At 35.9% G+C, this 22,947-nt stretch overlaps 1 protein-coding gene across 6 annotated transcripts in view; it reads left to right on the top strand.

Moving 5' to 3' along the window:
- CEP170 (centrosomal protein 170) overlaps positions 1 to 22,947 on the top strand; it is a 127,367-nt gene that overhangs the window by 67,161 nt on the left and 37,259 nt on the right. For all 6 annotated transcript variants that reach the window (XM_008068996.1, XM_008068995.1, XM_008068994.1 and 3 more), the window contains 3 exons: positions 5,755 to 5,904; positions 13,031 to 13,157; positions 16,917 to 18,752. In XM_008068996.1, coding sequence (XP_008067187.1) covers positions 5,755 to 5,904; positions 13,031 to 13,157; positions 16,917 to 18,752 — 2,113 coding nt within the window. The remainder of the gene's footprint in view (positions 1 to 5,754; positions 5,905 to 13,030; positions 13,158 to 16,916; positions 18,753 to 22,947) is intronic.

The following is a 22,947-nucleotide window of genomic DNA, read 5'->3' as shown; positions in this document are numbered from 1 at the left end:
GCGCCTGTAGTTCCAGCTACTTGGAAGGCTGAGGCGGCGGGATCGCCGGAGCCCAGCAGGTTGAGGCTGCGGTGGCCGGGAGCAGCCACTGCACTCCAGTCTGCGCGACAGAGTGAGACTCCAACTCAAAAAAAAAAAAAAAGAATGAAGACAAAGATTGGAGAGCATATTTTTACCCAGACAGACATGCAAGGAAGGCCATTGGTAGCTTTTAAAGAAAATATGAAAGCCTGGTGCAATGACTCAAGCCTGTAATCCCAGCACTTTGGGTGGCCGAGGCGAGAGGATTGCCTGAGCTCAGGAGTTCGAGACCAGCCTGGGCAACTTGGTGAGACCTCATCTCTACAATAAATCAAAATTAGTTGGGCATGGTAGCATGCACCTGTAGTTATGGCTACTTGGAAGCTGAGGCAGAAGGATCATCTGAGACCAGCAGGACACTGCTCGGGTGGCCGTGAGCATGCCACTGCACTCTAGCCTGGGCGGCCGAGTGAGAGTGACTCAAAATTGCAAAAAAGAAAAGAAAATAGGAGGTAAAATTCACATAATCTGAAATTGGCCATTTTAGCCATTTATAATGTATAATTCATTGGCTTTTAGTACACTCATGATGTTAAACAGTCACCAGCACTAATTTTTGGACATTTTCATCACTCCAAAAATAAATTTTTATATCCACTAAGCAGCCATTTTCCATTCCTCCCTACTCCAGCCCCTTGGTAACACTAATACACTTCCTGTCTCTGTAGAGTTGCTTATTCTGGACATTTTAGATACATGGAATCAAACCATACGTGGCCTTTTGTGCCTGACTGCTTTCATTTAGAATAATGTTTTCAAGGTTCATTCATGTTATAGTATGTATCAGTGCTTCCTTTTATGGCTAGGTGTATGTCATTGTGTAGATAAACCACATTTAAGTTATCCATTCATCTATTGGTGGACATTTGTTTGCATTTCAAATTTAAAAACTGATTCCAAATGTTATAAAAATTATAGAGTTGGCTGGACTTGGTGGCTTAGCCTGTAATCCCAGCACTTTGGGAGGCCAAGGCGAGTGGGTTGCCTCAGCTTGCGTGTTTGAGACCAGCTTGGTGAGAACTAAGTCATATCGATTTTTAAGTCCCCTATAGTAGCTAGCCCAGTAGCCTATGTAAGTACTATTCCTCAGTAGCAAGTTGTTAAAATTGTTTATAATGACCACCAAGCTACAGGTGTGAAATCTTAAAAGTAAAATGCCAAATACTACATACACATATTCAAATGAAAAGATCGAAAACATGTTTTGTGATTCTTGGTGAGAGATGGGGAGAGGTGCTGTTTTCTTACCCCAAGCCTCGTAGCCATGAGGGAGGGGTCCTGCAAATAAAGATGTATGAGGGGGAACCTCCCCAAAATTTATTTATAAAAAACTGTATATTTGCAATTTATTTATTTATTAAAAATTGTGTATTTGCAATTTATTTATTTATAAAAAATTGTATATTTAAAATTTATTTATAAAAATTGTGTATTTACAATTTGAGTCACCTTCAAAGTACTCTCTGTTTGATGCAATATTCAGACACTTTATCCGCTGCTCAAAACAGTTTTTGAACTTGTCAATTGTGATGCCTTTTAGTGCTTCTGTCATTTTTTTGTTTCACCTCTTCCACATGGATAAAATGTTTCCCTTTGAGGATGTTTTTCATCTGCGGAAACAGAAAAAAAGTGTCTTGTGACAAGATCAGGTGAATAGGGTGGGTTAGACAGGGGGTCATGTCGGTTTTGTTTGAAACTGCTGAACACTCAGTGTGGGTGTGGGCAGGTATGGTTGTAAATCTCCTATCATAAAATGGGCAGATATGTTGAAAGAATCTCTCCAAAAAAATTCACTGAAGTCAAATGCAGCTCTCACAACAACGCTAGCTGATACACTGATGCTGATGGGTTCCTAGAACACGCACCTAGTAGGGGAAGCCTGTACTATGAGGGACTTGCCCTTCAAAAATAATTCTGAGGTTTTTGGGTCCCTTCTTGTGTCTACTTGCACCAGGGAACTGTAGGAAAGAGCACATGGCAGTCATTCCCCTCCCCCAAGATAAATGAGTTGTCCCAGAAAAAGTCTGATCATGCAATTTCACAAAGACGTTTTCTAATCCCTGTATTATACTTCCTCTCTTTGCTCCTATCCTGTAAGTATTAGAAACTGACTAGCAAACTTGGGGTACAAAGTTCTATTAGAGAAGTGTAACAGTTAGATTTTATCTCATCCCCTTTCTACTATAGACTGCTAGCCTAAAGAAGCCCCTAGATGGATGCGAGACCCTGATGTTATACTATATCATGTTTGGGATTTTGATTCAGACCAGGTCAGGTAGGGAAGGGAAGAGAATCATGAGCCTAAGGCTGACCTACTGTATTTGAAATACCTTTGAGCCATCCAAGAGGAAGGGTGACAGGTAAGCAACTGTCTGTAGTTGGTTACTGAAGTGAAGCCTTGCTTGAGGGTGAAATTACCTAGGAACAGAGAATCTAGAATAAAAGATGAGAAAACCTAGCACTTGATCTTGGCTTTGAGGAGCTCTCAAATTCTGTACAATTATTAGACCTTATGTCGCATTGTATATGCCTATTAAAATGTGAAAAGTATGATAGCTTTAAGTATATAGACACTATAAACTGATTATATCTTGTTTGTTTTTACTTTAAAGATGGCACAAGTGGATATTTTTCTACTTGGACACAAATGAGTAGATATGAATTTCAGTCTGAACTAGTCATTGTATCATTCATTACTTTTTCAAAATGCTGTAAAAAACAGAGGTGTGAAACTTGAATACTTCTTTCCTTATAGTGTAGTACTTCAGGTCCTACCACTTGTTTGAAAAAGAAATCATTGTCACTTACCTAATAATATATGTATAGCTGTCTCTAATGCTTTAAAAGGAATCTGTCAAAACGTCATCTGAGTACTTTCTGTCCAACTTCGTCTCCCCTTCCTCAAAGCATTAGTTCTTTGTTGTCATTTCAAAATATTGTTAGAATTTAGAAAGGTTTATTATTTTATTGGATCTGTTGCTAGATGTTTGCGAAAATTAAAGCTTTTAGTATGGATTAGAATTAAACATCAATAAATAATGCCAAGGATGCACAAATGAAAGTAATGACATGTGGTTATTTTTACTTTCTGCTTCTAAACTTGAGTTATATTTGCTTCTAGTAATTATAAAAATAAGAAAATAAACTTCAATAAATTTGGAATTCAGTAACTTCAGTTAGAAAAGATTTTTTTTTTTTTTTTTTTTTTGAGTTGGAGTCTCACTCTGTTGCCCAGGCTGGCATGCAGTGGCAAACTCACAGTCACCCCAGCATTGGCCTGCTGGGCTCTGGTGATTCTTGAGCCTCAGCCTTCCAGGTAGCCAGAACTACAGGCATGTGCTACCATGCCCAGCTAATTTTTTTTTTCCACATACTTTTATTCCTTTGAAAAAAAGGAATATTTTTATTCCTTAGAAAAAAAGGATATTCTGTTATTTTACTTTTTCTTTTTCCTTTTTTTTTTTTATTATGAAGATTTGGGGTACAATTCAGGATTAGGTATACAAACATTGATTATGCAGGTCCCCTTGTTGAAGTGGTATGCCCCTCCCTTCCCTAGTAGTTTCCCTCAACTGCCAATCCCACTCCTCCTCCCCTGACAGTTTCCCATTACGGCCAAATGCTTTCTTATAGTATTATAATTGTTTAAGGTCCGCTTATGAGTTTTAAATTTTTATTGTAGAGACAGGTTCTTGCCAAGTTGCCCTGGCTGGTCTCAAACTCGCAGGCTCAGGCAGTCCACTCGCCTCAGCCTCCCAAAGTGCTGGGATTACAGGCTGAGCCACTGAACCTGGCCAGAAATGATTTTTTTTTAAGAATTTTATTTTATTATAGAGATTTGGGGTACAAATAAGGATTAACTCACAAGTAGGCTTCATACAGGTGAAGTTTGAGTCGCTAACTCGCCCTCACTTCCCCTGATTTGGGACCAGGTAGTTTTTTTATTTTTTTAAAGACAAGCACAGAACACTTAGGTAGCTATAATAATTTACTGTCTTTACAAATGGACTTAAAGGCAGACAAGTATACTCAAGTTTTTTTACTGCTGTTATTAAACTTAATTCATTCTAACGTTTAGCAAAATGAAGCAGTTTTTGTTTTTTCTCTTCTGTACACTGTGCTTCCATGTTTTATTAAATACATAATTGAATTAAAATTAATATATAATTTACTCATAAAGGAAAGATAATGTGAATATTGAGTATTTCAACAGAATATTAAAACAAAATTCTTGAAAACTATAGTTATATTTTAATTAAATGTTAAGTAATAAGGCCACCTAGTGGTAAAATTTTCAAGTGTTAGTGAATTAGGAAGTCTAATATCTATTTCACTAAATGTGAACTAAATTTAGAGTTTATCAGATTTCTGTACTATTAAACAGTTTCTACAAAATAGTTTCACCTAAGGTATTTTTGTCTTATAGAAATGAAGGCTCTCTTTGGTTATGTTCTAAAGAGCTTTTCTGTAATTTGTTCATTCATTTGTATGATATTTTTCTTGATTGTAATTAGAGTCACAAACAATAGCTATAATGAATAAACACAGGGAACAAAGTAAAAAACTTAATAGTAAAATGGAATATTAGCGTTTATATGGTAAAACTTTTCTAATCTATTGCCAACATCAGGGCCTGTTATGTGCCAAGAAATGAGTAAGATTCAGGTCCTGCCCTTAGAAAAAGCACAATTGTCTCTGTATTCAGAACTTTTCAAAAGTATTTACAATTGACAACCTGCTTTTTGAAAAAGCTGATCTGTGTGAGTAGGGCCAGTAATCTACATTTCAAACAAAGGTCTATAAGTGATTGTTAGGCAGATAAAGTTTGAGAATTATGCTATACTCTATACCAAGATCATACAATAAAATCTGTTAATTGACACCTTAGAAAATTACATGTTTAAAAATTATTAGCCGGGCTCTGTGGCTCAGCCTGTAATCCCGCGCCTTTGGGAGGCTGAGGTGAGTGGATTGCCTGAGCCTGCGGGTTCGAGACCCGCCTGGGCAGCGAGACCTCATCTCTACAATAAATCAAAAAATCAGCTGGGCATGGTAGCGCATGCCTGTAATTCCGGCTACTCGGAAGGCTGAGGCGGAATGATCGCCGGAGCCCGGCAGGTCAAGGCTGCGGTGGCTGGGAGCGGCCACTGCACTCCAGTCTGGGCGACAGTGAGACTCCAACTCAAAAAAAAAAAAAAAATTGTATGTACAGATTTAACTCATATAAATCTTAAACATTTGCTAGGGAAGGAGCAGATAAAATGACCTGTATGTTTATGTTTTTTCAACATGCTTCTCAAAAATAATAGAACAAAGGAACTAGCTGAAGAGTTACTCTTTTGTAGCTCTTTGCATTATTATAGTATTTAACAACATTATTAAATCTTTTAACAAGTCAGATACAGTATCTTGATTTTGTTTAACCAAGAGGACATTTTCTAAATTTTTTTTTTAAAGTTACTTTTGCATAAACTGTGACTACCTATTTTTCTCTCTAGCTATCACTCCAAATGGGATGTTACTCTGTTATTAAACAAGTTTTCCTCATTTTTGAAATTAACTATTGAAATTAATTTAAAATATTTTTGCCTCCGAAATTAATGGTAATATTTATATATTAATCTGGTGCTCAGACTTTTCATTTTCAATTATAAAATAATTTATTCCTCCTAGGTGTTTGGAGTAGATGACAATCAGGATTATAATAGACCTATTATCAATGAAAAGCATAAAGACCTGATAAAAGATTGGGCTCTCAATTCGGCTGCAGTAGTAATGGAAGAAAGAAAACCACTGACTACACCTGGATTTCACAACTCAGAGGTATACATCTCTTCTATATACTTACCTTCTTTCATGCATAAAGTATAAATTTTTATCCTTTGTAAAAGTACATTATTTTAAATAATTGGTTTATCTCCCTGTAAAATATTATGCAAATTAAATTTCCCCAATATTTTTCTAATGAACACCTAAAGCAATTTTGCAGTAATTTGGTTTCAGTCTATTAGTTTTTTTTGTTTTTGTTTTTTTTTTTTTACTTTTTTGAGGGCTGAATTTGCTAATTTTCCTTTTTTTTATTTTAAAGATGTGGAGTACGATTCAGGGTTAGGTATACAAATTAGTTTGTTTTTTAATATTTTGTCTGTGAGGAACATACTGCATTTTAGTAGGCGGTTAATGAGCTGTATTGCTCATGGTTCTGATTGGCATTGTAAGGTAAAACAAGAAATATACACTGCTTATACTTTTTAGAAAGTAGTGTTTAGAATTGGAAGACTTGTATATCATGGCAGGAAACACGTGCAGGGTATTACCTGATAGTTTCAACCTATATTCCTCAGTAAGTGCCAGTACAGTAGAGCCCAGAATGTAATTAGAAGAATATGAAATTAATTAAGGATGGTTTGTTTAAGATAGTCAGAGTCAGTATGGTGTAGTAGAGCTAGGAGGGCCTGAGAACAAATCCCAGAGGTGCCACTTTTGGCCTTTGAGTCAGTCACTTCTTTTTTCTTTTCATCGACATAAAGGATATTTTTTATAAAACCAATTTACAGAGAATCTAATGATATATATAAAGCACCTAGCATAGTACTTGCCTGAGATTTATGCACTTAACAAATGGTTTTTACTTATCAGAAACTATTAGAATTTCATTCCACATTGATGTGTCAAAAAAATGTAAAAATGTATATAGGTCAGAAGTATTAATTATTATTTAGATAATAAGAGCTAACATTCAATGGAAGCTTTTTGAGTGCTATTTCACAAATAAACTGAAGTACATAGAAGTCAACTTGGCCAAGGTTGTTTTTGTTTGTCTTTTTGGTTTTTAAGACAGAGTCTCACCCTGTCACCCAGGCTCAAATGCAGTAACATAATCACGACTCTTTGCAGTATTGACCTCCTGGGCTCAGGCAATCCTTCCACCTCAGTCTCTTAAGTAGCTGGGACTACAGATACATGCCATCACGCCAGGCTAATTTTTGTATTTTTTTGTAAGAATGATATTTCACTATGTTGCCCAGGCTGATCTTAAACTCCTGGACTCAAGCAGTCCTCCCACCTCAAACCTCCCAAAGTGCTGGGATAACAAGTGTGGGCCACCACACCCAGCCATTGGCTATGGTTTTGCAACTATTAGCTTGTGAAGCCAGAATTTGAACCTTAAGCAACCATGATTTCTCAACTTATTGTATGAATAAATATATGCAAATGTAAATATGCACTGTAAATAAAAGAAAATCTTAAGATATAAAACATAAATAAATATTACATTTGTATGAAAGGTAAATACTTTTTTTTTTTTTTTTTGAGTTGGAGTTTCACTCTGTCACCCAGACTGGAGTGCAGTGGTTGTTCCCGTCTGGGCTCGGCCAGCTGGGCTCTGGCGATCCTTCTGCCCCAGCCTTCCAAGTAGCTGGAATTACAGGCATGTGCTACCATGCCCGGCTGATTTTTTGATTTATTGTAGAGATGAGATCTCGCTGCCCAGGCAGGTCTCGAACCTGTGGGCTCAGGCAATTCACTCACCTTAGCCTCCCAAAGGCAGGGATTACAGGCTGAGCCACCGAGCCCAGCTGGTAAATACTTTTTTTACAAACAAATAAATAGACCTACATATTTGCTTATTAATTGTTAAAATTATCTGTAGAGTCTGCTATTTCCTGAAAACTGTCATAGTAATTACTGTGTTTTAATGTTCTTCATTACCCCTTGATTTGGAATATTTTTATTCTGGTTTCTGTTTTATAGGAATTTAATTAACTTACTGAAGGCAGATGGTACTTTTTAAAAAATTATTATTGTTATTTTAAAGATGTGGGGTATAATTCAGGGTTAGGTATACAAATATTCATTATGCAGGTACTCTTGTTGATGAGGTGTGCCCCTCCCTCCCCTGGCAGTTTCCCTTAACTGCCAATCCCACCCCCCTTACCTGGCAGTTTCCTACTACTTCCAATCCCCTTTTTATAGTATCATGATAATTGTTCAAGGTCCACTTATGAGTGAAAACATATGGTACTCTGTTCTTTGTTTCTATGGTAGATCACTGAGTATGATCAACTCTAAATCCATCCAAATTGCTGCAAAGTCCATATACTTGTCCTTCTTTCTGGCTGTAGAATATTTCATTGTATATAAGTACCACATATTTTTTATCTGGTCCAGCTTTAATGGGCAGCATGATTGGTTCCATGTTTTTGCTATTTTGAATAGAGCTGCAACAAACATGCGTGTGCAGGTATCTTTATTGTAGAATTATTTGAGTTCCTCCGGGTATATTCCCAATAGGGGGATTCCTGGGTCATATGGAAGGTCAATTTCTTTCAGAAATAGCCACACTGTCTTCCAAAGAGGTTGCACTAGTTTGCATTCCCATTTATAGAAGCGTTCCTTTTTCTCAGCATCCTCGCCAGCATCTGTTGTTTTTTTTATTAATGATGGCCATACTTACTGGGGTTAGGTGGTATCTCAGTGTGGTTTTGATTTGCATTTCTCTGCTGATTAGTGAGGCTGAGCACTTTTTCGTGTTTCTGTTGGCTGCCCATATATCTTCTTTTGAGAAGTGTCTATTCATGTCTTTTGCCCATTTTTTAATGGGTCTGTTTTTTCCCTTCAGCACGTTTGAATTCCTTGTAGATCCTAGATGTTAGACCTTTGTCAGATATACAGTTGGCAAAATTTTTTTCCCATTCTGTGGACTGTCTCTCCCTGTTCTCTTGATGGTTTCTTTTGCTTTGCAGAAGCTCATCAGTTTGATGAGGTTCCTCTTGTCTATCTTATTTCTTCAAGTATGGACATTTAGGGTTCTGATCAGGAATTGGTCCTGCATTTTCTGAGATCCTTATAGTTTGGAACTTTACGTTTTGATCTTTGATCCATTTAGAATTAATTTTTGTGCATGGTGATAGGTAGGGGTCCTGGTTCAATCTTCTGCATGTGATCAGCCAGTTTTCCCAGCACCATTTACTGAATAGGTTCTCCTCTCCCCAGTGGTGCTTGTTCGAGGCTTTATCAAAGATGAGTTGGCTGAGAAATGGAGGCTTTACCTCTGGAATCTCTATCCTGATCCATTGGTCTGATGTGCCTGTTCTTGTACCAATACCAGGCTGTTTTGATTACTATAGCCTTATAGTAAAGTTTGAAGTCTGGAAGTGTGATACCTCTTGCTTTGTTTCTTTTGCTAAGGATTGTTTTGGCTATTCGTGGTCATTTGTATTTCCATATGAATTTCTGTATTGTCACTTCCGGGTCTAAGAAGAATGATGTTGGTAATTTAATGGGTACTGCATTGAATCTGTAGATTGCCTTTGGTAGGTTGGACAATGTTGATTCTTCCTAGCCACGAGCATGGAATATCTTTCCATTTGTTTGTATCTTCTTGGATTTCTTTGAGCAGTGTTTTGTAGTTCCATTGTGAAGGTCTTTTATTTCTCTGGTTATTTTGATGCCAAGGTATTTCATTTTTTGTGGCTATTGTGAATGGGCCTTTGCTTTTTATTTGATTCTTTGCCTGGTTGTTGTTGGTATATAAGAATGCAACTGTCTTTTGCACATTTATTTTGTACCCTGAGATTTTGTAAAAGTCCTTTATGAGTGTAAGCAGGTTTTTGACAGATTCTTTTGGATTTTCAAGGTATAGAATCATGTCGTCCGTAAAGAGGGATAACTTGACTTCCTCTTTTCCTATTTGAATACCTCTGATTTCCTTCTCTCGTCTTATTGCCCTAGCTAGGGCTTCCAATACAATGTTTAACAAGAGGGGTGTCTTGTTCCAGTTTTTAGGGAAATGTTTCCAGTTTCTTTCCATTTAGCAATATGCTAGCAGTGGGTTTATCGTAGATGGCAGTTGCCAAGGTAGTCATTTTGAGGTATGTTCCTTCTGTACCTAGGTGTTTGAGGGTTTTTAATCAAGAAGGGATGCTGGATTTTATCAAAAACTTTTTCTGCATCTAATGAGATAATCATATGGTTCTTGTTTTTGCATCTGTTGATGTATTTAATTATGTTTATGGGCTTGTGAATGTCGAACCAACCCTGCATCCTGGGGATGAAGCCTACTTGGTTGTGGTGGATGATTTTTGAGATTTGTTTTTGGATCCAATTTGCTAGAATCTTATTGAGGATTTTTGCATCTGTGTTCATAAGGGATATTGGCCTGTAGTTCTCCATTTTTGTTGGATCTTTACCCGGTTTGGGTGTCAGTGCGATGTTAGCTTTGTGAAATGATTTGGGGAGAATTCCGTCTTTTTCAATTGCCTAGAATACTTTAAATAGGATTGGTTTCAGCTCTTGCTTGTACGTTTTATAGAATTCTGCTGGAAAGCCATCTAGTCCAGGGTGTTTTTTTTTGGTTTTTTTTGGTAGGTAGTTTTCCTATGACAGAGCCAATTTCCTGGATTGTTATTGGTCTATTTAGTGTCTCAGTGTCTTCTTGTTTCATCCTGGCGAGGTTGTGTGATGTCAGAATATCCTCCATTTCATTTAGGTTATCAGGGTTGTTTCCATATAGGTGTACATAGTAATTTCTGATCATCTTTTGTATTTTTTTCATGGTCAGTTGTGATTTGATCTTTTGTATTTCTGATTGTGCTTATTTGGACTTTTACTCTCTCTTGTTTATTCTGGCTAAGGGTCCATCAATCTTGTTAATTCATTGAAAGAACCAGCTTTTTGTTTTGTTGATGTTTTCTATGATATTTTTGTCTGCTATGTCCCATATTTAGGCTCTTATTTTGGTGATTTGGATTCTTCAGCTAAAGTTAGGATTTTGGTGGTGTTCTCATTCCATTTCCCTTGGGTGATTTGTTAGCTTCTCAACTTGTGATCTTTCTATTTTCTTGATGTGTGCTCAGAGAGATATAAATTCCTCTCTTAAAACTGATTTCATGGCATCTCAGAGGTTTTGGTAAGATGTTTCTTCATTTTCATTTGTTTCCAGGAATCTTTTAATTTCTGCTTTGATTTCAGTGTTGACACAGTGGTTGTTCAGCATTATGCTGTTTTGTGTCCATGTCTTTGTGGGCTTTGGGGAAATTTTGTTGTTTTCATATTTATTTTTATTCCACTGTGGTCTGAGAAGATGCGTGACAATATTTTGATGTTATGGAATTTGTTTATGCTTGATTTATGGCCAAGGATGTGATCGATCTTGGAGTACATTCCATGTGGTGAGTAGAATGTATATTCTGTGGTTGTTGGGTGGAATAATCTGTAGATGCCTATTAAGTCCATTTGGTCGAGTGTCAAGGTTGGGTTATGAATCTCCTTACTGATTTTTTGCCTCAGTGATCTATCTAGGGCTGTTAGCGGGATGTTCAAGTCCCCTCCTATAATAGTATTCGAGTCAATATCTTTTTTTAGTTTACTTGGTAGTTGCTTTATAAATGTTGTTTCTCCTGTGTTGGGTGCATATATGTTTAGGATGGATACTTCCTGTTGATAGATTGAACCTTTTATCATTATGTAGTGTTCTTTTGTATCTTTTTAAATTTTTGATAACTTAAAAGTTGTTTAGTCTGATACTAAGATCACAACTCCTGCCTTCTTTTGTGATCCATTTGCCTGGAAACTCGTTTTCCATCCTTTACATTTGGGTCTGTGTGAGTCTCTTGTGGTGAAATAAGTTTCCTGGATGCAGCAAATAATTTGGTCATGGTTTCTTATCCAGTTTGCCATTCTGTGTCTTTTCAGTGGTACATTTAGTCCATTCACATTCAAGCTGATTATTGACGTGATTGTTTATCCCTGTCATGAGGTTCTTATAAGGTTTTTTTTTGTTTGCTTGTTTTCTTTTAGCTTTGGGGTTGTTGTTTGTGTGTTTTCAGATTTTTTATTGTGCTGTATTCTCTGTTGATTCTGTGCTGTGCTGTTCTCTTGGGAAGTATGTGGTCATTCTTTTTTTTCTTTCTTCTGTGCTTAATACATTTTTAAGTGTCTCCTGTAGAGCTGGTCTGGAAGCTGCAAAACCTCTTAGGGATTGAATCTCTGGGAAGGATTTTAATTCTCCATCACTGATGAAACTTAGCTTGACTGGGTAGGAAATTCTTGGTCGAAATGGTTTATCTTTGAGGACTTTGAATATTGAACTCCAGTCCCTTCTTGCTTGTAGTGTCTGCCAATGGGTCTGCTGTGCAGATGATAGTTATTTGAAGCAAGATCTTGGTTTTCTGATTAACCCACATAGATTTCAGGTGAATGTGAATTTAAGTAAATTCTTCTCTGCTCTAATCCATTAGCCCATGCCAAGTAAAATATATGTAGCCCCAGTATGTTCCTCCCTTTGTAGGAGTAACCTAACAGGACATTAGAACACTCTTCACAGAATGATTTTACGTAAGTGTATGTCAGCAGAACTCACCCTATTATGGGAATTCTTAGCATGGTCCATATAACTGTGGTACTCCACCAGTACTCAGAAATCTGGGCGGGTACCACAAAACCTTGGAAGAGAATTCAAGGATTCAGCAGTCTTTGGCATCCTTCAGTATGTATGTCATTCTCTGTGCTTATTATTTTAACCTACTATTCTTGAAATTTTATGTTTATAATCTACATAAAATCTTCACTTCATCAATATTTAACCCATCCTCCTTAATACAGTACTACTAACACTTTTGAAATAAAATATTTATTTTGAATAATTCAAAATAAAGTTTTTGTCATAGCTTTCCATTTCCTAGTTCTTATTCTTGTTTTAGTTTGAAGCCTTGGCTTGGATTTTTAGTGACAGGTGTCTTTTTTAGTGACGTTAATTTTTTTTCAGAGAAAATCTTCATTTTGTAGAGAATTTTGTAATATGAGAAAATTTGATAAATGATGAATAGCAAGATAAGGCTTAATTATGGCTTTGTATGACAAGTAATGTGACTAAATAAAATTTTCTTTCATGAGAATCAGATTTGACCAGGCTACATTATTTCATTTTCTTAATTTTCTCCTTTAGGAAGGCACATCTTCATCTGGAAACAAACGTTGGGTTTCACAGTGGGCTAGTTTGGCTGCTAATCATACAAGGCATGATCAAGAAGAAAGGATAATGGAAATTTCTGCACCTCTTCCATTAGAGAATGGTATTGTCTTCCTGTTTCTCTTTCATTTTCTTTCTTACTGTCTTACTTTCTCTCTTTTTCTCACTCTCCCTCTCTCCTTTTTCTTTTTTTTTTGTGAATCACATATGAGTTGTTAAAAAAACAAGCCAAATCTTTATAGTGAGAAGTAAAGTAAACCTAAGTGAACATATTCAAGTATTTTCATTCTGGTACTACATATATGATTTATTTTTGCCAGTAAAAAGCTGATTTTTATTATACATTTTGTATTTTAAGTAATTTTAAGCAGGAGAAAAATTCCAAGTAATAATACTTTTTCTTTACAAAACTTTGTGGAAGTCATAGGTTGAAATTTCCTAAGGACAGGTATATACCTGCTAGGATTTAATAGTTCATTCTGTGACCGTTTATCTTTTAGCTGCAAATTTCTGCTGTTTATTTCAAGTATGGTTTTCAACCTTTGTATTCTTTTAAATAAAACTTTTTCCTGTTCTTCTTGATATGCCAGTATGTTAGGATAATAATTGATATTGCCCAATAATGCAGACTTCAGTAAAATATAATTCTAACTTAAAATAAGGAAATAGTTTGAAATGAAGCCTATCATTTGTATGAATTTATATATATTATATATACAAACAAACATTTAAAAATAAGACTAAGACAGGTCCAAGCTATTACATTTATAAATAAAACAAATATGTATTGTTGCCTACCTTTTCTTCAATGCATTCAATGAAAAGGAATTTACCTGATACATCTTATAAATCTATGTAGTGTGATTTATTTTTTATTTTTATTTTTGGAGTTTGAATCTATGTTGCCCGGGTTGGAGTGCAATGGCCTGATCACAGTTCACCACAGCCCAAACAAACCTCCTGGGCTTTAGGCAATCCTTCCATCTCTCAAAACTGGGACTACAGGCACGAGCTTCCATACCCAGTTAATTTTTTTTTTAGTAGAGATGGGTCTTGCTGTGTTGCCAAGGCTGATCTTGAACTGCGCTCAAGCAGTCTCCTTCCTTAGCCTCTCAAAGTGCTGGAGTTACAGACATGAACCTCCATGCCCAGCCCTACGAAGGTAGTATGATTTTTATTTCTGTGAAATAAAAAAAAATGAAATTGTGTGTCTCTAGTGCTTTTTATTATTATATTTGGTTAATTACATTCTTAATTTAAAATAAGACTCTCAAGTGGGAGATAAGGAAATTTATAATCAAAAGGTACAAAACCTCAGTCAGGAGAAATTGTTTAGTTTAGTTTAGATCTATTGTGCAATATGGTGAATTTAATTAATAATATTGTACATTTCAAAATTGCTACTAGAGTAAATTTCAAATGTTTTCACTATAACACAAAGTTAAGTATTTGAAGGATAAGTATGTTAACTAGCTTGATTTTATTCTTTTACATTGTATTTATATCGTTACTTTGTATCCTCTAAATATATGCAATTATAAATTGCTGAGTTACAAAAAATAAATTTAAAGAGATGTATCAGCCAGGCTCGGTGGCTCAGCCTGTAATCCCACGCCTTTGGGAGGCTGAGGTAAATGGATTGCCTGAGCCCGTGGGTTCGAGACCCAACGGGGCAGCGAGACCTCATCTCTACAATAAATCAAAAAATCAGCTGGGCGTGGTAGCGCATGCTTGTAATTCCGGCTACTCGAAAGACTGAGGTGGAAGGATTGCCGGAGCCCAGCAGGTGAGGCTGCGGTGGCCGGGAGTGGCCCGTCTGGGCAACCGAGTGAGACTCCAACTCAAAAATAAAAAAAGGATGTATCCAAGTTTAAAAATAATGATTTGTTTATAGTTTGTTTATTTTTTTTAAAAAAAGGCCCTCAAGGAGAATTTGTGTGTGACTTTTTGTCTGTATTCTTGATGTTGTTCTTGTTAAAAATGAAAATTAATTTGTCTCTGGCTTGTGGCACCCCAAAAATCTGTTTTAAAATTTTTGTTGAAATAAGTATTTGAGGAAACTGTATAGCAGTATACTAGAAAAGCTATATCATTTATCTATCATATAATCTAAAAGTCATTTGTATACTATATTATAACCATTGTATTGCTGTGATATTTAAATGCTAAACTTTTTGGATTATAAGGGGAAAACAAAACCCACAGAAGCTATTAATAGCTTTTATTTTATCCCTAAAAGATTAGACTGCTTTATATGTTAATATATATTTCCCTAAAAATGTTTTCTGATAAATACATTAAGTTTTTAATAGGAAAATTTTTCAGTATTCTCATATTCTCTTACATGGAAAAATCAAAGTATATATTTTGTCTCTGCCTGCTTATTTGAAAAAATAAAAGAAATTAGCCTTACACCAAAAGACTATAATTTTAAAGTCCCTCAGTTTATGAAATTATGGCATGCTAAGTATGAAAGTATGACATTTCATACTTAGAATTTTGTAATTGTTTTAATCAGCTTTGGATTTTAAAAAAACTTTGTTAAAATTCTGCATTTTTTATTTTACTGAAGAAATCCAGAACTGTTATTCTTTTAGTAATAACAATGGTTATTAAAAACTAGGTTGTTATTCTTCTCTACTATGTAGTTGAAAGCAAATAAACAACATTTATTAGGCATTCTCTGTATAATTCTATAATACCTTAGTTAAGTTCTGTTTTCTTGAGCAAACTTCAAGTTTGGAAAATCACAAAAACAAGAATGAACACAGTACTTTGAGAGGCCAAGGTGGGAGGATTGCTTGAGTTCAGGAGTTTAAGAGTTCAAGACCAGCCTGGACAGCATAGATCTCATCTCTACAAAAAAATACAAAAATTAGCCAGGCATGGTGGCACATGCGTATAGTCCAGCTACTCAGGAACTGAGGTGGGATGACTGCCTGAGCTCAGGAGGTCAAAGCTGTAGTGACAGTACCAGTAGGTTTAAGATCAGATGACCCTTGTACCCCATGGTGACTATAGTTAATAACAGTGGATTCGGTGTATTGTATATTTGAAAATTGCTAAGAGATTCGATTTTAAGTGTTCTCACTACAAAAAAGTTAAGTATATGAGATATCAGATATTTTAATTATCTTGAATTAGCCATTCCATAATATATTCATATATCAAAACATGCTGTACATCACAAATATATACAATTGTTTCCATTAAAAATAAACAAATATAAAAGATAAAGTATCTGAAAGGGAAAAAAAAGACCCAGTGACTCTGATTTTTATCTCATACAATTTGATTTCTGGACTACTCTTTTAATTGCTTATTTGTACAGACTGGAATTGTACTTACTTTATAAACTTACTTAGTCACAATGCTGCCTCACTTATATTTTATACATAAGTCATTTTCTAACTTCAAAATAGAATGTAATACAGCTGGCTCTCTGTGTCTGTGAGTTTTGTACTTGTGAGTTTTACATCTGTGGATTCAGCCAGCCGAGGATTAAAAATATTTGGAGGAAATCAAAGAAATCTCTTCCTAGTTGTATCTCTGAATATGTACAAACTATTTTTTTGTCCTTATTCCCTAAGCAATATAGTATAGCAACTTATGTAGCATTTATATTGTATTGGCTATTACAAGTAATCTAGATATGATTCAGAGTAGATGGCAAGATGTGTGCAGTTTATATACAGACGCTACACCATTTTATATAAGGGACTTGAGCACCCTGAGAATTTGGTATCTTGGTATGGGGGCAAGGGTCCTGCAGCCAATCTTCATTGATACTGAGTGACAACTGTAGGATATGCCCTTTACTTTTGTCCTGATTAATTCCTTTTTTGTGGGTTTTGTTTTTTAGATACAGATATCAGTGAATCTGGCATTTCATTGAGAAGTACTGGCTCTGCAACTTCCTTGGCTAGTCAGGGAGAGAGAAGGAGGCGAACTCTTCCCCAGCTTCCAAATGAAGAAAAGTCTCTTGAAAGCTCCAGAGCAAAGATTATAACCCAGAGGTCAGAGATAGGAGAAAAACAGGACACAGAACTTCAAGAGAAAGAAACACCAACACAGGTATACCAAAAAGATAAACAAGATGCTGACAGAGCCATGAGTAAACTGAATAGGGCAGTTAATGGAGAGACTCTCAAAACTGGTGGAGACAATAAAACCCTACTTCATTTAGGCAGCTCTTCTCCTGGAAAAGAGAGAAATGAAATTGACAAGGAAACTTCTTTAGTAAAGCAAGCATTAGCAAAAATTCAGCAACAACAAGAACAAAAGGAGGAGGCTTTGTGGACACCTACTAAATTGTCATCTAAAAATGTTTCAGGTCAGATAGATAAATGTAGGGAAGAATCTTTTAAACAGGAGTCACAACCTCAAGAAAAAATTTCAGGACATTCTACAAGCAAAGGAGAAAGAGTGGTACAAAATGAGAGCAAGAGAAGAAAAGCAGAGGAAATTCTGAAAAGTCAGAACTCAAAGGGAGGAGACAAGAAGGAATCCTCCAAGTCATTAGTGCGACAAGGAAGCTTCACTATAGAGAAACCTACCCCAAACATACCCATAGAACTTATTCCCCATATAAATAAACAGACTTCATCTACTCCCTCCACTTTAGCATTAACATCTGCAAGTAGAATACGAGAAAGAAGTGAATCTTTGGATACTGATTCTAGTATGGACACAACCCTCATTCTAAAAGACACGGAAGCAGTAATGGCTTTTCTAGAAGCTAAACTGCGTGAAGATAATAAAACTGATGAAGGTCCAGATACTCCCAGTTATAATAGAGATAATTCCATTTCACCAGAATCTGATGTGGATACAGCTAGTACAATCAGTCTGGTTACTGGAGAGACTGAAAGAAAGTCAACCCAAAAGCGAAAGAGTTTCACTAGCCTCTATAAAGATAGGTGTTCCACAAGTTCTCCTTCCAAAGATGTTACAAAATCGTCATCTTCAGGTGCTAGGGAAAAAGTTGAAAAGAAAACTAAAACTCGTTCTACAGATGTAGGTTCAAGAGCAGATGGTCGTAAATTTGTACAATCCAGTGGGAGAATAAGACAGCCTTCAGTAGACTTAACAGATGATGACCAGACCTCTAGTGTACCTCATTCTGCCATTTCTGATATTATGTCATCTGACCAGGAAACTTACTCTTGTAAATCTCATGGAAGGACTCCACTTACCTCAACTGACGAACATGTACATTCCAAACTGGAAGGAAGTAAAGTAACAAAATCTAAGACTTCTCCCGTAGCATCTGGTTCATCCAGTAAATCAACCACTCTTCCAAGGCCACGACCTACCAGGACTTCCCTCTTGCGCAGAGCACGACTTGGTGAAGCTTCAGACAGTGAACTTGCTGATGCTGATAAAGCTTCAGTTGCTTCTGAAGTATCCACAACAAGTTCTACATCAAAACCTCCCACAGGAAGGCGCAACATCTCTAGGATTGATTTATTGGCTCAGCCTCGTAGAACAAGACTTGGCTCACTGTCAGCTCGCAGTGACTCTGAAGCAACAATATCTAGAAGTAGTGCCTCTTCACGTACTGCAGAAGCCATCATCAGAAGTGGAGCCAGATTAGTTCCATCGGATAAATTTTCTCCTAGAATTAGAGCTAACAGTATCTCTCGGCTATCAGACTCCAAGGTCAAAAGTATGACCTCAACTCATGGCTCTCCTTCAGGTAAATTGGATCCAGGTTTTTAATAACATTAGCATGTTGTATGTTCTGGGGGATCCTTTTTTAAAAAAATAATTTTCTAGTTGTCTTCCCAAAATATACAAAAGAAAGGTTATGATATAGAGGGATTTTTGTATAAAAATAATTTTATTTAGCTTAGTAAATGGAAATTAGTAAATTATACACAACTCCAATTAAAGTTCAGTGGCAAAATAGTGATTTCAAAATTAGAAATTTATTAAACTGACCTAAGAGTTTTAATTTTCCAGTTGATGACATCTGAATTTGTGTGTCAAAATTAGATTAGGAATTACCTAGTTTAAATAATAGGAATCAATATTTTACTTCTAAAAGCATATATTTAATCTTTAAATTCCTCATATACGTTGAATTCAAAGCCCTTAAGAACCTGAAGAAAGCAGTATATTCTATATTACTCCTTTTCAGAGCTAAATGAAATAATGAATATTTTTTCTCTACTTATTTTGAAATGTCTCATGTGCTTTGCTTACACTTAAAAATTAAATCTGTTTATGGTTGGAGTAGGTGAAAACTAACCCTTAATTTATTTCAGCAGAAGAAGATGGCTTCATGGGGCAGTTAACTAAGCACATGTGGGCCAGACTTGGATGTAGGAATTTAACTGGTTATGGGCATTATCTCACAAAGTGCTGTTATATCATTTAACTGCAGTGATTATGTGTAATTGAATATACTAACCACAAAAGCTACACTTACGCCCCACCAGGATTAAACTGCTTTTATCTGTTTGTCTGCTTATGTACTTCAAATTCAAAGCTGAAGCCCTTAAGAATATGTGTGTGACCAAAGAGTAATGAGTAGATATCTGTGTGTATCCTGAAGGATGTTCTCATTACTTCATAATCAGCCTTATGTTCAGGTGTGGCCAAAAAGACCAATGGGGAGTCAGCTGTTAGAAGACTTGAAGATTTGTAATTTTTTTTCAGTGGAGGGAAAGTTGGTGTACGGTTTTATCTTTTTATTTTTGGTTGGTTTGTACCTTCCACACTATAGGCTACAAGACCCCAAACTAACGGTACTTCTGTGTTTTTGGTTTTTCACTTTTCTTCCTCTCTTCTCTGCTGCTTCCCTCCACTCCATTCACCTATGCATCTCTCTCTTTGCTAGTTAGTGGATTTGGTAATGATGGTCATAGTCTGTTATGTAGGCTGAAGCCGGATAACATACACATGGTTCCAAAAAGAACAGATGGCATTTTCCTTATTATTCTAGTCCTTGTTTCCATACTTCAAACTTTGGTTGGTAGTTCATTAATTTATTGCCAAATATTTTAAAAGTAACTACAGTCTTTGATTTATGTTTGCCCAGTATTGTTATTCTCTTGTTTCTTATGCCTTTACCTCTTCAGTTTACATTTCATTTGTGCTGTAGTTTTTGATAAAATTTTTTCACTGTACTGCTTGTTTTCTCACCTCTTCTCCATTTAAGTGCATTAAGATATTTAAGTATTCTCATGTCTCAACATTGTTAAGTTACATGTTTTCAAGTAGCATGTAACAGCTCTTATGATCTGGTTTTATCCCTTAATATTTATCATGAGGGGTTTATTTGAGATACAAGTCAAATGTGATTACTTCAGCAAGTCTAAGAAGCAACTATAAGATGCCCCATATACTTATACACACATATACCTATATATAAAAACAAATTTTTTCTGCTTTTTTGAATACAGAACTTGGTAAACATTTAGTTTTCTAAGTGCAGAAAATACCTTGAATTAATGAAATTCCATAGTGTAAATTAAGGTATATGACTTTGGCCTTTTTCCCACTTAGTAGCACTGTAGTAAATAATTAGAATCTGACTGGGCAGGGTGGCTCATGCCTGTAATCTCAGCACTTTGGGAGTCCACCAAGGCAGGAGGGTTGCCTGAGCCAAGGAGTTCAAGACCAGCATAACGTAACCTCTATTAAAAATAAATAAATAAGATAAATTAGAGACATAGAATTTAAGAGCTAGAAGTGTTGCTCATTTTATGGAACTGAGGCTGAGAGATGAAATGACCTGTCCTAGTCACATAACTATGGCAGGAGCAGGATAAGAATTCAAGGCTTTTAATTCCCAGCCTGTTGCTTTTCTGTCATATTTATTCTAGCTCTAAGAAATAGTCTGGGCTGGGCTCGGAGGCTCAGCCTGTAATCCCAGCGCTTTGGGAGGCTGAGGCGAGTGGATTGCCTGAGCTCACGGGTTCGTGACCAGCCCGGACAACTTGGCAAGACCTTGTCTTTACAATAAATAAAAAATTAGCCAGGTGTGGAACCACGTACCTGTAGTTCCGACTACTTGGAAGGCTGAGGCGAAAGGATCGCTGGAGCCCAGCAGGTCGACATTGGGGTGGCTGTGAGTGTGCCACTGCACTCCAGCCTGGGCAATGGAGTGAGATTCCAATTAAAAAAAAAAAATAGTCTGAATGTTTATTTGAATGCAAGCTTTCAGAAGACAGCTAGAATCTATTAGATTATTATCAAGAGTGTATTAAAGGTCAATATAACGGTTTTGGTATTGTCTACTAAAATCTTTGCAATTCTTGTGTTTTACCCAATTCGTGTTCTCTGTTCCTTCTTAGGATCTTAAAGCCACATTGTGATCTAGAATTGTATATTCAAATTCTCTCAAGCTGCTCAATTTATAATATTACATCTTTTCTAGAAGTACAGTGGCCATGATCTTTCAGTCATTGGGAACATCCTAAAATAGTTTTATGGATAAGGTAGTAAAAAACAAAAAAGCAAAAATACCTCTTTGATTTTGCTAATTGAGGTGTCTTTGATATTATGACCTTTCTATTTAAGATAATTATGATGTGTTGAATGGAAAAAATATATAATCTTTTTCAACTTAACTCAAAAGAATGTTAAATCATATTGGTCAATGTTACTATGCACAGTGTAAACTTTAAAGATCTTGGAATTATCTGAACCTATCATCTGTGATATTGTCTAAAATGACATTTGTAAAAGTAATTCTGTAGTGTTTCAAATTCCACATTTTAGACTGTGTCTTTTTAAAGTGTTTAAAGAAATGTGTATGATAAAAATAGGAGGCTGGACATGGTGGCTCCATCTGTAATCCCAATATTTTGGGAGGTAGAGGTGGGAAGATTGTTTGAGCCTAGCGGTTCAAAACCAGCCTGTGCAATATAGTGATACTTGTCTCTACAAAAATTAAAAATTTGCTGGGTGTGGTGATACGTGCCTGTAGTCCCAGGTACTCGGGAGGCTGAGGCAGGATGATTGCCTAAGCCCAGGAGTTCAAGGCTGTAGTAAGCCATGATCATGCCACAGCACTCCAATCTGGGTGACAGAGTGAGACCCTACCTCAAAAAATAGGAGATTGGAAATCTCTGATTTAATAACACTAAGGGTAATTTTTCTTTTATGCTTCTCTGATACTTCTCTGAGTTTGTATCTAGGAGTTTAACTCAATGGTTTTTTTCCCTTCTCAGATTCTTCAGTTTTAAATTGTAATCAAAATATCCAGATTTATTTTGACAAGATATATTTAAAATTAGGGACCCTGAATTACCAAAATAAAGCAGTTGGGTTCCATTATGTTTTAAGTGCACATTTTAGAAAAAAATATGTTAATAGTTTTAGAATTTTTTCAATTGTTTGCTTTCCCTTTTTTATTCTAATTTTTAAAATTTATAGACAATACAAATTAAACGTTGGGCATGCATGACTTGAGTTAATTCTTCCTCCAGCTCAAAGGCCAAAATAGAACATTGTCAGGGTTTTTCTCCCCAGATGACCTTACTGCTGAATGCTCATTAATACACATGCAAAACATGTTTGTGGTTTCATCTCCTACTAAAATATTCTGAATTGAAGATGCAGTGTGTTTTCTGAAATGTGTTTGCGAACTCTGTATATTTCAGTGTCAACAAAGAAATCAGAACATTCACAGAGATATTTTAGTAATAAGTCTTATTTTCCTTTTTAATTCTCTAGACATTGCAGATAATGGTATATTTTTGTGAATAGAATATTTTTGTGAATGTTGTAGAATATTGTAGTAAAGAGGGAGTGTTGCACATTTTATAACTAAAATAATTTGTTACCTAAGCAGAATAAAATTCAAGAGAAAGCAGTAAAATTTTTCTTCAGCACAGATAAAAATCAGAAAAACTGTAAATGTAAAAACTGTAAATTTAGGG

The sequence above is a fragment of the Carlito syrichta genome, unplaced genomic scaffold, assembly GCF_000164805.1.
Source record: "Carlito syrichta isolate Samal-C Ts95f unplaced genomic scaffold, Tarsius_syrichta-2.0.1 Scaffold311719, whole genome shotgun sequence".
NCBI classification, from domain to species: domain Eukaryota; kingdom Metazoa; phylum Chordata; class Mammalia; order Primates; family Tarsiidae; genus Carlito; species Carlito syrichta.
Note: the sequence above shows the minus strand (reverse complement) of the source record. Positions and strands in the feature narration are given on the sequence as shown.